General features: G+C 42.4%; 1 protein-coding gene across 2 annotated transcripts in view; it reads left to right on the plus strand.

Moving 5' to 3' along the window:
• The window catches only part of MALT1 (MALT1 paracaspase), a 117,007-nt gene that overhangs the window by 18,518 nt on the left and 81,585 nt on the right, over positions 1–16,904 (plus strand). For both annotated transcript variants that reach the window (XM_077282839.1, XM_077282847.1), the window contains exon 2: positions 9,918–10,084. In XM_077282839.1, coding sequence (XP_077138954.1) covers positions 9,918–10,084 — 167 coding nt within the window. The remainder of the gene's footprint in view (positions 1–9,917; positions 10,085–16,904) is intronic.

Raw genomic sequence — 16,904 nt, forward strand, 5'->3', positions numbered from 1 at the left:
CTAACAGATGGTATGTATTATTGTCATCCTTATTAGATGTGTTTTAGCTCAGCACCATTAGGGCAGAGCTGAAATCTGTGACTACATATTAGCTATAATGTGTACAGGAACTCAGGGGTGGTCTGAGACACACCCCCTGTCATTTCATTGGCTCAGGCTGCTGATCTCCCTGCCCCTGCAGATCTGGCTGGTCAGATTGGCTTCTGTCTAGATAAACAAGCTCAACACATGCTCAGCGAGATGTCAATGGATGGAGATCACAACTGATTTTGCCAGTTTTTTTTTTATTATATTGGTGATAAAATGATCATAAAGTACAAACTTTTAACCCCTTCACGCCATGGTCATTTTCCAATTATTATTTTTTTTATTATTTTTTTCCTCCCCTTCTTCCAAAAGCCAAAACTTTTTTTTTATTTTTCTGTCAATACAACCATATAGGAGCTTGATTTTTGTGGGACAAGTTGTACTTTTGAATGACATCATTCATTCTACCACATAGTGTACTGGAAAACGGGAAAAAAAAAATCCAAGTGCAGTGAAATTGTAAAAAAATGTGCAATTTCACAATTTTGGTTTTTTTTTTATTTACCATGTTCACTATACACTAAAAAAATATGTGTACAGATATCAAATTAGACTAATTTAAATGTTGTGTAATAACTTAGTACAGTAGTTTGTGGCACACACACTTTGGGTGGCAGACACTGAGTTTACTTTTTTTGTTGTTGCAGCAATAAATTTGGCTGTTTTCTGCATGAAGAGTGTAAAAAAAGGTGCAGTTGAGCTGCAGCAACCATGGCTGCTATCACTTCTATCTTTCTCTCTCTCCTGCTATTAACTGAACCTCTTTATTATTCTCTTTTTTTATAGACTACACTATCTGCACAGTTTATTATTTTATGGCTCTCTCCCCATCTCTATGGCTGAGCTCTGAGCTATGACATCCTCTCACTATCCACATTCACTACAAACTGACTGCTGAATTCCTTGCCTCAGCTTTTATTCTGGCTATGACAGTTCATTACATTGATTGGGTCTGCTATAAACACCTAAGAATATGTGAGTCAATGCAGTCTTCTGCATTGTATATAATGATGGAATCATTTTTAGCAGGTCGTGCATGCAAATTTTAAATTGCTCGAATTCCCAAAAATTCCACTTCAAATTGATTTGCATTGAATTCATTCTATAATCTCTAGTGACACACATAGCTCTAGAAAAATGTGATATCCATGGAGTTGTAATAATTTTCGCTTATTACACATCTCTCTTTTGAACACCCTGAACCTGTAAGTAGGAAAATAGAGCCACACAGGATGGTAAGTCTAAAAGACTTCTGTTCAAGACTGCCGGTGGCTATGTATTTTGAGTGAAGCATTAACTTTAAAGATCAACATCATAATAAAACTGGTAGCCCAGTAAGATTGAAGCTGGCTAAAGACATTAGATGGATGTCGGACTAATGATCATTCCTCCTGACATTTGTTCTTAAGAGCTCTCCTCTATAAGAAAGCCGCTGATTAACACGTTGGGTGGTGGCTTATCTCAAGGAGAACAATGTGATTAGAAAGTGCAAAATTAGACTTGGCTGACTGACATCACCCCCAACCATCATTTCGGAAGCTCCTACATAAACATTAGACCTTCATCCAAACCTGTCGACATAAGTCTAATGTGCATGGCCAGCTCGAGAGATTGAGCATGATAGGAAAAATCAGGAAACTTGTCTCCATTTGACCATACCAGTAGGACACGGTAATTTTAACCAGTCTTTGTAGAACATGTCCTCTTGTAAGTGGAAATGGTGACTGGAGAGACTACAAAGATTCTGTTCGAATTCATCCGTGTGATGGTGGAATATATTTTAAGACTTCCATATATAATAGATAAAAGTTGTCAAAACCTGACAATTTTGGCACCATAGGAGGACTATCTGATGCATATAGAGGGACTACTGACTCTTCACCCACCAATGATGATGGAGAAGAAAAAGATCCAATTGTTGGAATTTCAATGGCCAACACTTTTGTTGAGTGAGGAGATAAGCTGAAGTTGCTGAACGTAGTGTAACGCAGCTGCTTCCAACAAGGGATTTTTGCTTATTAGTGAGTACTTAATCATTCTGATTTAATTCTGCTGCTTTGTGCAAAAACTTTGAGAAATCTTAGGAGTAAACCGACTTTCCAGAGGATTTGGGAAAAAGACTGACTGAAGGTGAAAGCCTGCAACTATTCAACTGTTCAAGAAGTAGGTTAAGTTGTAGCTGGGCCATTAAGAATGTGTTGAGAGGTACAAAGGGAGTCCCTGAAATGTGAGTGTAAATGCACGGTATAGTTGTAGCTCACTGGAGTGCGGTATGTGGAGAATGAATGATAGGAGATCCTTGGAGACCACGTGGTGATACATTAATCTTAGACCTCAGGGGTCTGAGCATTGCATTTCTCCATGCGGTGTGCTAAGTTCTCCAAACCATTGACTGGTCTAATGTTGAAGGCTCAATTATTTCCATTGATAGTTGATGACTGTGGTAGCACAAATGGAGCCATAGTACGGTCAGGAACCTATGCAAACGTTAACACCAGGGGATCACTCATAAAACAACAGATCAGAGAATATCCTGGAAACGTAGGCAGCACATAACCAGAAGTCGGAACCAGGTGGACAAACAAGGCTTAGTGCAGCAGCTGAGGTCCCCTTAAATAGACTGCCTGAGTTTCACATCAATTTAAAGTTTCAGTTGCCATTTGCAAAGTTGTGCCGAAATGTGGAGGCAGAAAAAGAGCCACAGGTCCATTCTTCACAGCCAAGGGTGAAGATAGGAGACATCAAGTGGCGGTGTAGGGTTGTCGTCAGAGTAGACAGGACCACCAGGGCAGACTCCCAGCAGGAAACAGGGGCAATGAGTAACAGAGACAAATAGTAAACAGGAAGACACAGTAAACATCTATGTGCATCGTTCTGACAGCTGAAGATTTTGCGGTCTATGACTACCAAAGAAATATTACAACCAAAAAGCAGTAAATTGCGAAAGTGAGTAGCGCTATCCTACAATACGCATCTAAGAAGATGCTTCTTTCTCCTCCTGAAGACAGGTTTTGCCATCACTGATAGAAGTGATGACAGTTGGTGCTTATAAGATTCTTTGGGGAGGAGGGAGGAGATAGTACCATAGAACTTAATGAGCACCAACTGTCATCTCCTCTCTCAGCAATGGGAAAGTCTGTATTCAATGAAAACAGATTTGAATTGAGGTTGAATTGAGAATTTTAGGAAAGAAAGGTCAGTCTAGGAGGAGATAGGCGCGGATTTCTCTGATAAGATGTTTCCATACGTACTATTGAGTTATGAAAATGATTAAAAGAAGGGTTTACTCTTTAAAGGAGGTTGTCCCGAATTCGCAAGCAGGATCAGTTTTTAGGTTATTGGGCAAACTGGGAACTCGCCCAGGGCTCTTTTCCACAAATGGAACCCCTTCTGTCTGCTGTCACATCCATCTATGAAACGCGTCAGCTGCCTTTCAAAAACTGCTTACTGCTTACTCAGCGTGTGCACGGAGACCTAGCAGTCAGTTCTGCACTTCCATCACCAAAGCTGGAGCAGGAGAAGAACTGATACGCTTATGATTCTGTCAGCAAATATCAAAAACGCACTTCTGCACTGCAATCATTAGGTTACATTCACACGTTACGGTCACGTTGCTTTTGTTTTTCTAATTTTCAAAACCCATAAGGGTGCTTGTTGTGAATTTGCTTTTTGGCTCCCTCTAGTGGTTACTAGTGATTTGACTCTGGGTATGTCAGTCATCCCTTGTATGCTCACCTGGGCCGTTCAGTTCAATGCCTGGCAACGTTGTAATCAGAGCTAATCTGTTGTGCTCTTGTCTACTGATCCTGGTTCCTGCTAGATTAAGCTAAGTCTGCTTTCTTGCTTTTTGCTATTTGTTTTTGTTTGCATTTTTGTCCAGCTTGTACATAATCTGTATCCTAACCTTGCTGGAAGCTCTAGGGAGGCTGGAGTTCTCCCCCCGGGCCGTTAGACGGTTCGGGGGTTCTTGAATTTCCAGTGTGGAATTTTGATAGGGTTTTTGTTGACCATATAAGTTATCTTACTACATTCTGCTATTAGTAAGTGGGCCTCTCTTTGCTGAACCTAGTTCATCTCTGTGTTTGTCATTTCCTCTTACCTCACCGTTATTGTTTGTGGGGGGCTTGTATCCAACTTTTGGGGTCTATTATCTGGAGGCAAGAGAGGTCTTTGTTTTCCTCTTTTAGGGGTAGTTAGTCCTCCGGCTGGCACGAGACATCTAGCGACCAACGTAGGCATGTTCCCCGGCTACTTCTAGTGTTGGCGTTAGGAGTAGATATATGGTCAACCCAGTTACCACTGCCCTATGAGCTGGATTTTTGTACTTCGCAGACTTACTTGTTCCTCTGAGACCCTCGCCATTGGGGTCATAACAGTTTGCCAGGCCAGTATTAAATGTTAAATGCATTGCAGAAGCGGGATTATAAGAAAGAAAATTCTGAGTTTTTTTTTCTTTTTCTCATTTTTTTTTTTCTTTTCCCCTTTACCTCTGAGTGGCTTGTGTTTGCTGCAGACATGAATGTCCAGACCTTGATTACAGGTGTGGACCAGCTTACTGCTCGTGTGCAGGGCATACAAGATTATGTTACCAGAAATCCTATGTCAGAACCTAAGATACCGATTCCTGAACTGTTTTCCGGAGACCGATTTAAATTTAGAAATTTCAGGAATAATTGTAAATTGTTTTTGTCCCTGAGACCCTGTTCATCTGGAGACTCCGCTCAGCAAGTGAAAATTGTTATTTCTTTTTTACGGGGCGACCCTCAGGATTGGGCCTTCTCGCTGGCGCCAGGAGATCCGGCATTGGCTGATATTGATGCGTTTTTTCTGGCGCTCGGTTTGCTTTATGAGGAACCCAATCTTGAGATTCAGGCGGAAAAAGCCTTGCTGGCTATGTCTCAGGGCCAGGACGAGGCTGAAGTGTATTGCCAAAAATTTCGGAAATGGTCCGTGCTGACCCAGTGGAACGAGTGTGCATTGGCTGCAAATTTCAGAAATGGCCTTTCTGAAGCCATTAAGAATGTGATGGTGGGTTTTCCCATTCCCACAGGTCTGAATGATTCCATGGCCCTGGCAATTCAAATCGACCGGCGGTTGCGGGAGCGCAAAACCGCAAATTCCCTCATGGTGTTGTCTGAACAGGCACCTGATTTAATGCAATGTGATAGAATCCTGACTAGAAATGAGCGGAAAATTCATAGACGCCAGAATGGCTTGTGTTACTACTGTGGTGATTCTACACATGTTATCTCAGCATGCTCTAAACGTCTTACTAGGGTTGTTAGTCCTGTCGCCATTGGTAATTTGCAACCTAAATTTATTCTATCTGTAACTTTGATTTGCTCACTGTCATCGTATCCTGTCATGGCGTTTGTAGATTCAGGTGCTGCCCTGAGTCTGATGGATCTGTCATTTGCCAAGCGCTGCGGTTTTGTTCTGGAGCCATTAGAAAATCCTATCCCTCTTAGGAGTATTGATGCTACGCCTTTGGCAAAAAATAAACCGCAGTTTTGGACACAGGTTACCATGTGCATGACTCCCGAACATCGGGAGGTAATACGTTTTCTTGTTCTGCATAAGATGCATGATTTGGTTGTTTTGGGTTTACCATGGTTACAGACCCATAATCCAGTCTTGGACTGGAAGGCAATGTCGGTGTCAAGTTGGGGCTGCCATGGAATTCATGGAGATTCCCTGCCCTTGTCTATTGCTTCTTCTACGCCTTCGGAAGTTCCGGCGTATTTGTCTGATTATCAGGATGTCTTCAGCGAGTCTAAGTCCAGTGCACTGCCTCCTCATAGGGAATATGACTGTGCAATAGATTTGATTCCTGGCAGTAAGTTTCCTAAGGGGAGACTGTTTAATTTGTCGGTACCTGAACATACCGCGATGCGTTCATATATCAAGGAGTCTCTTGAGAAGGGGCATAAAAGTCCTTCTTCTTCCCCTCTTGGTGCGGGATTCTTTTTTGTGGCCAAAAAGGACGGATCTTTGAGGCCTTGTATTGACTATCGGCTTTTAAACAAGATCACTGTCAAATTTCAGTATCCTTTGCCGCTGTTGTCAGACTTGTTTGCCCGGATTAAAGGTGCCAAGTGGTTCACCAAGATAGACCTTCGTGGTGCGTACAACCTTGTGCGCATTAAGCAAGGCGATGAATGGAAAACCGCATTCAATACGCCCGAAGGTCATTTTGAGTACTTGGTGATGCCATTTGGGCTCTCTAATGCACCTTCAGTTTTTCAGTCCTTCATGCATGACATTTTCCGGAAGTATCTGGATAAATTTTTGATTGTTTATCTGGATGATATTCTGGTTTTTTCTGATGATTGGGACTCGCATGTGGAGCAGGTCAGGATGGTTTTTAAGATTTTGCGTGAAAATTCTTTGTTTGTTAAAGGCTCAAAGTGTCTCTTTGGTGTACAGAGGGTTCCCTTTTTGGGGTTTATTTTTTCCCCTTCTGCTGTGGAGATGGACCCAGTCAAGGTCCGAGCTATTCATGATTGGACTCAACCCTCGTCAGTTAAGAGTCTTCAGAAGTTCTTGGGTTTTGCTAACTTCTACCGTCGTTTTATCGCAAATTTTTCTAGCGTTGTTAAACCATTGACGGATATGACCAAGAAAGGCTCTGATGTAGCTAACTGGGCTCCTGCTGCCGTGGAGGCTTTCCAGGAGTTGAAACGCCGGTTTACTTCGGCGCCTGTTTTGTGCCAACCTGACACCTCACTTCCCTTTCAGGTGGAGGTGGATGCTTCGGAGATTGGGGCAGGGGCCGTTTTGTCGCAGAGAGGCCCTGGTTGCTCTACTATGAGACCTTGTGCCTTTTTCTCCAGGAAGTTTTCGCCGGCAGAGCGAAATTATGATGTGGGCAATCGGGAGTTGTTGGCCATGAAGTGGGCATTTGAGGAGTGGCGTCATTGGCTCGAGGGTGCTAAGCATCGTGTGGTGGTCTTGACTGATCACAAAAATCTGATGTATCTCGAGTCTGCTAAACGCCTGAATCCTAGACAGGCCCGCTGGTCATTGTTTTTCTCCCGTTTTGACTTTGTGGTCTCGTATTTACCAGGTTCTAAGAATGTGAAGGCCGATGCTCTGTCTAGGAGCTTTGTGCCTGATGCTCCTGGAGTCGCTGAACCTGTGGGTATTCTTAAGGAAGGAGTTATCTTGTCAGCTATTTCTCCTGATCTGCGGCGTGTGTTGCAGAGATTTCAGGCTGGTAGGCCTGACTCTTGTCCATCTGACAGATTGTTTGTGCCTGCTAAATGGACCAGCAGAGTCATTTCCGAGGTTCATTCCTCAGTGTTGGCAGGGCACCCGGGAATTTTTGGCACCAGAGATCTGGTGGCCAGGTCCTTTTGGTGGCCTTCCTTGTCAAGGGATGTGCGGTCATTTGTGCAGTCCTGTGGAACTTGTGCTCGAGCTAAGCCTTGCTGTTATCGTGCCAGCGGGTTGCTCTTGCCCTTGCCTGTCCCGAAGAGACCTTGGACACACATCTCTATGGATTTCATTTCTGATCTTCCGGTGTCTCAGGGCATGTCTGTCATCTGGGTGATATGTGATCGTTTCTCCAAGATGGTCCATTTGGTTCCTTTGCCTAAGCTGCCCTCCTCTTCTGATCTGGTTCCTGTGTTCTTCCAGAACGTGGTTCGTTTGCACGGCATTCCTGAGAATATTGTGTCGGACAGAGGATCCCAGTTTGTTTCCAGGTTCTGGCGATCCTTTTGTGGTAGGATGGGCATTGATTTGTCGTTTTCGTCCGCTTTTCATCCCCAGACTAACGGACAAACGGAGCGAACTAATCAGACTCTGGAGGCTTATTTGAGGTGTTTTGTCTCTTCTGATCAGGATGATTGGGTGACCTTCTTGCCGTTGGCTGAATTTGCCCTTAATAATCGGGCTAGTTCCGCCACCTTGGTTTCGCCATTTTTCTGCAACTCTGGTTTCCATCCTCGTTTTTCCTCGGGACATGTGGAGCCTTCTGACTGTCCTGGGGTGGATTCTGTGGTGGATAGGTTGCAGCGGATCTGGAGTCATGTGGTGGACAACTTGAAGTTGTCACAGGAGAAGGCTCAGCGTTTTGCCAACCGCCGCCGCGGTGTGGGTCCCCGACTTCGCGTTGGGGATTTGGTATGGCTGTCTTCTCGATTTGTTCCTATGAAGGTCTCCTCTCCCAAATTTAAGCCTCGCTTCATTGGTCCTTACAAGATATTGGAAATCCTTAATCCTGTATCCTTTCGCCTGGATCTTCCGGTGTCGTTTGCCATTCACAACGTATTTCATAGGTCCTTGTTGCGGCGGTACGTTGTGCCTGTGGTCCCTTCTGCGGAGCCTCCTGCTCCGGTGTTGGTTGAGGGCGAGCTGGAGTACGTGGTGGAGAAGATCTTAGATTCTCGTCTCTCCAGGCGGAGGCTTCAGTACCTGGTCAAGTGGAAGGGCTATGGTCAGGAGGATAATTCCTGGGTGGTCGCCTCTGATGTGCATGCGGCCGATTTGGTTCGTGCCTTTCACGCCGCTCATCCTGATCGCCCTGGTGGTCTTGGTGAGGGTTCGGTGACCCCTCACTAAGGGGGGGGTACTGTTGTGAATTTGCTTTTTGGCTCCCTCTAATGGTTACTAGTGATTTGACTCTGGGTATGTCAGTCATCCCTTGTATGCTCACCTGGGCCGTTAGTTCAGGGGTGTTGCTATATAAGCTCCCTGGACCTTCAGTTCAATGCCTGGCAACGTTGTAATCAGAGCTAATCTGTTGTGCTCTTGTCTACTGATCCTGGTTCCTGCTAGATTAAGCTAAGTCTGCTTTCTTGCTTTTTGCTATTTGTTTTTGTTTGCATTTTTGTCCAGCTTGTACATAATCTGTATCCTAACCTTGCTGGAAGCTCTAGGGAGGCTGGAGTTCTCCCCCCGGGCCGTTAGACGGTTCGGGGGTTCTTGAATTTCCAGTGTGGAATTTTGATAGGGTTTTTGTTGACCATATAAGTTATCTTACTACATTCTGCTATTAGTAAGTGGGCCTCTCTTTGCTGAACCTAGTTCATCTCTGTGTTTGTCATTTCCTCTTACCTCACCGTTATTGTTTGTGGGGGGCTTGTATCCAACTTTTGGGGTCTATTATCTGGAGGCAAGAGAGGTCTTTGTTTTCCTCTTCTAGGGGTAGTTAGTCCTCCGGCTGGCGCGAGACATCTAGCGACCAACGTAGGCATGTTCCCCGGCTACTTCTAGTGTTGGCGTTAGGAGTAGATATATGGTCAACCCAGTTACCACTGCCCTATGAGCTGGATTTTTGTACTTCGCAGACTTACTTGTTCCTCTGAGACCCTCGCCATTGGGGTCATAACAGGTGCTGCCATCAAACCTAAACTCCAAATGTAAAAAATATAAAATTGAAAAAATAAAAAAAAATGCACAAATAATAGTCATTAAAAGAATTGTTCAGGCATTTTATAAAATAGGAAAATAGAAAAAATTTCTTTTTATTTTTCAAAAGAAAATATAGTGCATACAAAAGAAAAATGTACATGGTTGACACGACCCAGTCGACAACGCATTTCGACTGCACTAAGGTCTCCAATTGTTTCTATTTTCCTTGATGTGAGGCCAGGGCGAGGCTGGTGTCTGAGCCCCAGGTGGATGAGCATAGAGCTACTAGGTGAGCTGGAATCAAGTTTTTATAATTTTATAGAATACTAGGGTGTTTACCATAGACTTTATGGCTTGGTTTCAGAGAAATTGAACTTATTTTGTGTTTTTCTTGAATTCCATATACAGACCTGTGAAGACGGGATCTCACAAAATCATGAACACCGAGCTTATTGTTAAACGTTTCTCCACAGTTCCCAGGAACTTCAGCAATGTTCTCTGAAGGTGATGGAGCCAGAAGGAAGCCCTGCCCGCAGTCTGCTGAGATTGATGGGCGATCAGGGGTGTACAGTAAAGGAGCTGGTAGAATTTTTACAAAACATTGGCCAGTCAAATGCTCTCCAGATCTTGAGCCCCCGAGGTGAGTAGTCAGAAATTTGTATTTCAGTCTTTTTTTTTGTAATGTTTTTGTAGCTCATTTACATAATTCCTTAGAAAATAGACCTTAGTGACAAATGAGTGGCTCCAAGATCACCAATAAAATGGAGTGACCTCTGGGTCCCCTGAATATTCCAATTTTTGAATTTTTTTAAAATCCGACATTCGGTTCCAGAAATAAGGACTTTAGTGCTATTTTGTAATGGTCTTTACAAGGGGGTGTGGCTCACAGGGTAATTATGCAGTCTAGCCAAATGACACGCCCCTGAGGATCCCATGAGTCACATTTCCTGGTAAACACCATGAAAAATATTAAATAAAAAGGTCCATATCTTTGGAGCCATACGGCGGATTTTAAAAACTAAAATAACGGAATACTCGGAAGAACGGCGGGAATAAAATAGAGCAAAAACTGGCCATTTTCGAGACAGTTATCAGTTTTCTTTTAAGAAGATATCTCCACAGAGATAACACAATGTAGGGAATTCTCATTTATTATGGTTTTGGGTGTTCCCAGAACATAATAAGGGACATTCAATTAATGGACAGTAAATTTGATGCAAATCGAATTTCCCGGTTAAATCTATACGATTTGACGAATCCAAATCCTTTCACCCCAACCCAGAATGTCTGTTCATAACGCAGACATACTATTGATTTAACCCCTTACCAGAATGTTCAAGGTCATCTCCATGGAATGTGCTCACATGAAGTCACCCATGCCTGCCATGTTGGCGCTTCTGTGAAGCCTAGCCATGGGCTAGGCTTCATAGGAGGCTATAATTTTCTCTATATACTGCCATATTGTGGTTTTTCAGTGTATACAACCCCTGGCAAAAATTATGGAATCACTGGCCTTGGAGGATGTTCATTCAGTTGTTTAATTTTGTAGAAAAAAAGCAGATCACAGACATGGTACAAAACTAAAGTTATTTCAAATGGCAACTTTATGGCTTTAAGAAACACTAAAAGAAACCAAGAGCAAAAAATGTGGTAGTCAGTAATGGTTACTTTTTTTAACCAAGCATAGGGGAAAAATTATGGAGTCACTCAATTCTGTGGAAAAAATTATGGAATCACCCTGTAAATTTTCATAACCAAAACTAACACCTGCATCAAATTAGATCTGCTCGTTAGTCTGCATCTAAAAAGGAGTGATCACACCTTGGAGAGCTGTTGCACCAAGTGGACTGACATGAATCATGGCTCCAACACGAGAGATGTCAATTCAAACAAAGGAGAGGATTATCAAACTCTTAAAAGAGGGTAAATCATCACGCAATGTTGCAAAAGATGTTGGTTGTTCACAGTCAGCTGTGTCTAAAATCTGGACCAAATACAAACAACACGGGAAGGTTGTTAAAGGTAAACATACTGGTAGACCAAGGAAGACATCAAAGCGTCAAGACCGGAAGCTTAAAGCAATATGTCTCCAAAACAGGAAATGCACAACAAAACAAATGAGGAACGAATGGGTGGAAACTGGAGTCAACGTCTGTGACCGAACTGTAAGAAACCGCCTAAAGGAAATTGGATTTACATACAGAAAAGCTAAACGAAGCCATCAGCCATCATTAAAACTAGACAGAAGAAAACAAGGTTACAATGGGCTAAGGAAAAGCAATCGTGGATTGTGGATGACTGGATGAAAGTCATATTCAGTGATGAATCACGAATCTGCATTGGGCAAGGTGATGATGCTGGAACTTTTGTTTGGTGCCGTTCCAATGAGATTTATAAAGATGACTGCCTGAAGAGAACATGCAAATTTCCACAGTCATTGATGATATGGGGCTGCATGTCAGGTAAAGGCACTGGGGAGATGGCTGTCATTACATCTTCAATAAATGCACAAGTTTATGATGATATTTTGGACACTTTTCTTATCCCATGAATTGAAAGGATGTTTGGGGATGATGAAATCATTTTTCAAGATGATAACGCATCCTGCCATAGAGAAAAAACTGTGCAAATATTCCTTGAAAAAAGACACAAAGTCAATGTCATGGCCTGCAAATAGTCCGGATGTCAATCCAATTGAAAATCTTTGGCGGAAGTTGAAGAAAATGGTCCATGACAAGGCTCCAACCTGCAAAGCTGATCTGGCAACAGCAATCACAGAAAGTTGGAACCAGATTGATGAAGAGTCCTGTGTGACACTCATTAAGTCCATGCCTCAGAGACTGCAAGCTGTTATAAACGCCAGAGGTGGTGCAACAAAATACTACTGATGTGTTGGAGTGCTTTTTTTGTTTGTTTTTCATGATTCCATAATTTTTTCCTCAGAATTGAGTGATTCCATAATTTTTCCCCTATGCTTGGTTAAAAAAAGTAACCATTACTGACCACCACATTTTTTGTTCTTGATTTCTTTTAGTGTTTCTTAAAGCCAGAAAGTTGCCATTTGAAATGACTTTGGTTTTGTGCCATGTCTGTGATCTGTTTTTTTTCTATAAAATTAAACAACTGAATGAACATCCTCCAAGGCCGGGGATTCCATAATTTTTGCCAGGGGTTGTAATACAAGCATTCAGATAATTGTACATTTAAGTTCAAAAGGGGACTAAAAAATAGAGTAAGAATCAATTAGTTTTTACAAAAATAAAAATAAAATTGTGAATCACTCCCCCTTTCTCCTATTAAAAATAAACAAATATTATGTATTTGTATTGCAGCGTGCCTATAAGTCCCATCCATCAAAATAGGAAATTAATTAACCCATGCAGTAAAAGCTCTAAAGAGAAAAAATAACCTCCGAACACCACAAAAGAAAAATACAATACGAAGCAATCAAAAACGTCATATGCTACCTAAATCATAACCAATAAAAATAAAATAAAAACATCAGCTCCCTACACTGAAAAGCAATCTCTCACATACTGTAGCTTCATAAAAAAAATGGAAAAATGAAATTGTTATGGGTCTAAAAATTTGGCAAAACAAAACAAATTTTTTTTTTTACATTTCTTTTTTTATATTTCAATAAAAGAAATTACAAATTTGCTAACTCTGTAATCGTAGTGATGTGGAGAATCATGTTACCAGGTCACTATTATTTCACAATGAACGCTGCTAAAACAAGATGCAAAAAAACAATGGAGAAATTGCTTTTTTGCCATTTCATTTGAAATTTTTTATTTTACTGCTTTCCATTACATTGTATAGTAAAATGAATGTATTTCAAAACTACACGTCCTAAAATAAACAAATGCTCATGAGGCTAGTTAAATGGAAAAATTAAAAAAAGTTATGTCTCTTGCAAATGGGGAATGCAAAAATGAAAGCACAAAAACAAAAGGGATAGATAAATAAAAAAAAGTGTAATGCCTCCGTTCCCCTGTGGAGGCACTGCAGAATAATTCAACACTTACTGCCATGCCTTCACTGATTACAGCTGATCATTGGTGGCCCTAAATGAGTCACGTTATCTCATTATCTGCAAAAAATCAAATTATTATTGGAGACCAGGATGATATTATGAAAAAAAATCAATAAAAAAGAACAAAAATAAATGATATATAAAAGAACTTGTATTTGTAATGTAAAGATGTTTTCTGATGAATGGGGTTTGCACTTCTGAATTGATGTGTCATAGTGAGGCCGCTCCCTTGTGGGTTTTCTATGCTGTCTGCTGTACATGACTCATTCCCGGCCCCTGGGGACGCAGATTTCCTGGGTGACACACTTTGAAACAAGTATTTATTTCACGTCTCATTGAAAACTTTTCATTCCTACGTTGATCGGGTGAATCAGATGTAAAGACTTCGTGCTCACTGATTCTGTATACTTTCTACTATAACAACATTACATTTCTCCCATATTTGTGTTTTTTTTTTAGCTTTTACCTGACCCATTTGTGGGTCATTTAGCTTCTATTTTGGAGCAGGTGGTCAGGAGCGACTGTTAGGTGGCAGCTAATGTAACATTATGTAATGACACTTCTCTGGAACCTTATGATATGAACCTTATTGATTACTAATACTCGTACCCACAGATTCCTGACAGCTGAACGGTCGCAGATCAGCAGGGTGCAATGCCCAGCACCCAAACTATCATCTCTGAACGATATAAACAGTGTAGAAATCCAAAGCAATGTGACTCCATACGCCAGTCTCTGGTACTGCGGCTCAGCTCCAATTCACTTCAATCGGATCTGAGCTGAAGTACCCAAGAGAGGGCACTACATAATGAACAAAGCTGTGCTGCTCCAACTCAATTCGTTTATCTCCAGCCATCTTCGAAGTTGATGGTTTGGGTGCCCGATGTGTTGTACCCCTCCTTATCCTTATTTGATATTGAGGACCTTTCCCAGAAGAAAAGTCAGCTCTGGACAACTTCTTTAAGGCTTAATTTTTTCTTTCTAACTTTAGATTTGTATGGCTGGATGTGGATAGTAGATAGACAGATAGCTATGAGATAGATCAATATATAGATATATATGAGATAAGATTGGGACCTAGAGTTAAGCAAAAACATTCACACTACCCATATCGATAGTCCATGGGAATTGAAATAGAACCCCGTAAATCAGACAGGTCTGACTCTTTACTATTCAACCCCTACAAACCCTCCACCCCGCCATATTACAGACATGTCCTTCCCCCATAACCTTATTTCCCACCATCAAGGCAGGAGAGCTTACTTATCATCTCTCAAAACCCCACTTCATCACTTGTGAACTTGACCTTGTCCCATTCCACCTCCTCCCCAACCTCACCATTACACATATCCAAGCCCTAACCCAACTCTTCAACTTACCATTCACCTCTGGTGTCTTCCCTTTCAAACATATCAGAATCACACCTATCTTGAAGAAACCATCACTTGACCCAAACTCTACATCCAGCTATAACCTCATATTGTTGCTCCCATTTGCCTCTAATATCCTCGAACAGCATGTCTATTTAAGAGGTGTGGTCAATGACTGTCACATTTCTTTCCCTGAAGACATCAATCGTCGTGTTATGTGAATAAGCGTTATGCGTCTTTTACATATATTGAGATATATATTTAGCGTGTGATAAGTATTGATAGCATAATGTAGTCTGTTATGAACTGGTTGTTTAGGAGCAACATGGGACGTGCTCTGGAGGAGGTGGTACCTGTACTGACCGCAGTTCCTGAGCTTAACACAACACTAGAAGTAGCCGTGGGATGTTCCTGTCACTCCCTAGACACCTCGTCACAGCCGGAGGACTAACTACCCCTAGAGATAGAAACAGGAAAGCTATCTTGCCTCAGAGAAAATTCCCAAAGGATAGGCAGCCCCCCACAAATATTTACTGTGTGTGGAGAGGGAAATGACATACGCAGAATGAAACCAGGATGTAGCAAAGGAGGCCAGTCTAGCTAGATAGATAGAACAGGACGGAATACTGTGCGGTCAGTATTAAAAACTAGAAAAATCCACCACAGAGTTTACAAAAATCTCCACACCTGACTAAAGGTGTGGAGGGTAAATCTGCTTCCCAGAGCTTCCAACTTAACTGAATAAATCCATACTGACAAGCTGGACAAGAAAAAACATAGAAAGTGCAGAACAATAAAGTCCACAACAAGTGAACTGCAAAAGAACAAAGCAAGGACTTATCTTTGCTGAACAGGTCAGAATATCAGGGAAATCCAAGCAGAGATGTGAATCCAAGCAGGAACCATTGACAACTGGCACAGGCTGAAGGATAGAACCAGGTTAAATAGCCGAGCCAGAAAAACGATCAGTGGAAGCAGCTGCTGACTGCTAAATCCAAGGAGCAGCAGTACCACTTAAAACCACCGGAGGGAGCCCAAGAGCAGAATTCACAAAAGTGCCACTTACAACCACCGGAGGGAGCCCAAGAGCGGAATTCACAACAGTACCCCCCCTTGAGTAGGGGACACCGAACCCACACCAGAGCCCCCGGGCCGATCAGGACGAGCCAAGTGAAAAGCACGAACCAAATCGGCGGCTTGGACATCGGAGGCAACAACCCAAGAATTATCCTCCTGGCCATAACCCTTCCACTTGACAAGATACTGAAGCCTCTGCCTCGAAAAACGAGAATCCAAAATTTTCTCAACCACATATTCCAACTCCCCCTCAACCAACACCGGAGCAGGAGGATCAACCGAGGGAACAACGGGCACCACATATCTCCGCAACAAAGATCTATGGAAAACATTATGGATGGCAAAAGAGGCTGGAAGGGCTAAACGAAAAGACACCGGATTGATAATCTCAGAAATCTTATAAGGACCAGTAAACCGAGGCTTGAACTTAGGGGAGGAAACCTTCATAGGAACATGACGAGAAGATAACCAGACTAAATCCCCCACCCGAAGCCGGGGACCAACACACCGACGGCGGTTAGCAAAACGCTGAGCCTTTTCCTGAGACAACATCAAATTGTCTACCACATGAGTCCAAATCTGCTGTAACCTGTCCACCACAGAATCCACACCAGGACAATCAGAAGGCTCCACCTGCCCTGAAGAAAAACAAGGATGAAAACCAAAATTACAAAAGAAAGGCGAAACCAAAGTAGCCGAACTAGCCCGATTATTAAGGGCAAACTCGGCCAACGGCAAGAAAGCCACCCAATCATCCTGATCAGCAGACACAAAGCATCTCAAATAGGTTTCCAAGGTCTGATTAGTTCGCTCAGTTTGGCCATTTGTCTGAGGATGAAACGCTGAAGAAAAAGACAAATCAATGCCCATCCTAGCACAAAAGGCCCTCCAAAACCTAGAAACAAACTGGGAACCTCTGTCAGACACAATATTCTCCGGAATGCCATGCAAACGAACCACATACTGAAAAAACAATG

The sequence above is a fragment of the Ranitomeya variabilis genome, chromosome 1 (genome assembly GCF_051348905.1).
Source record: "Ranitomeya variabilis isolate aRanVar5 chromosome 1, aRanVar5.hap1, whole genome shotgun sequence".
NCBI lineage: Eukaryota > Metazoa > Chordata > Amphibia > Anura > Dendrobatidae > Ranitomeya > Ranitomeya variabilis.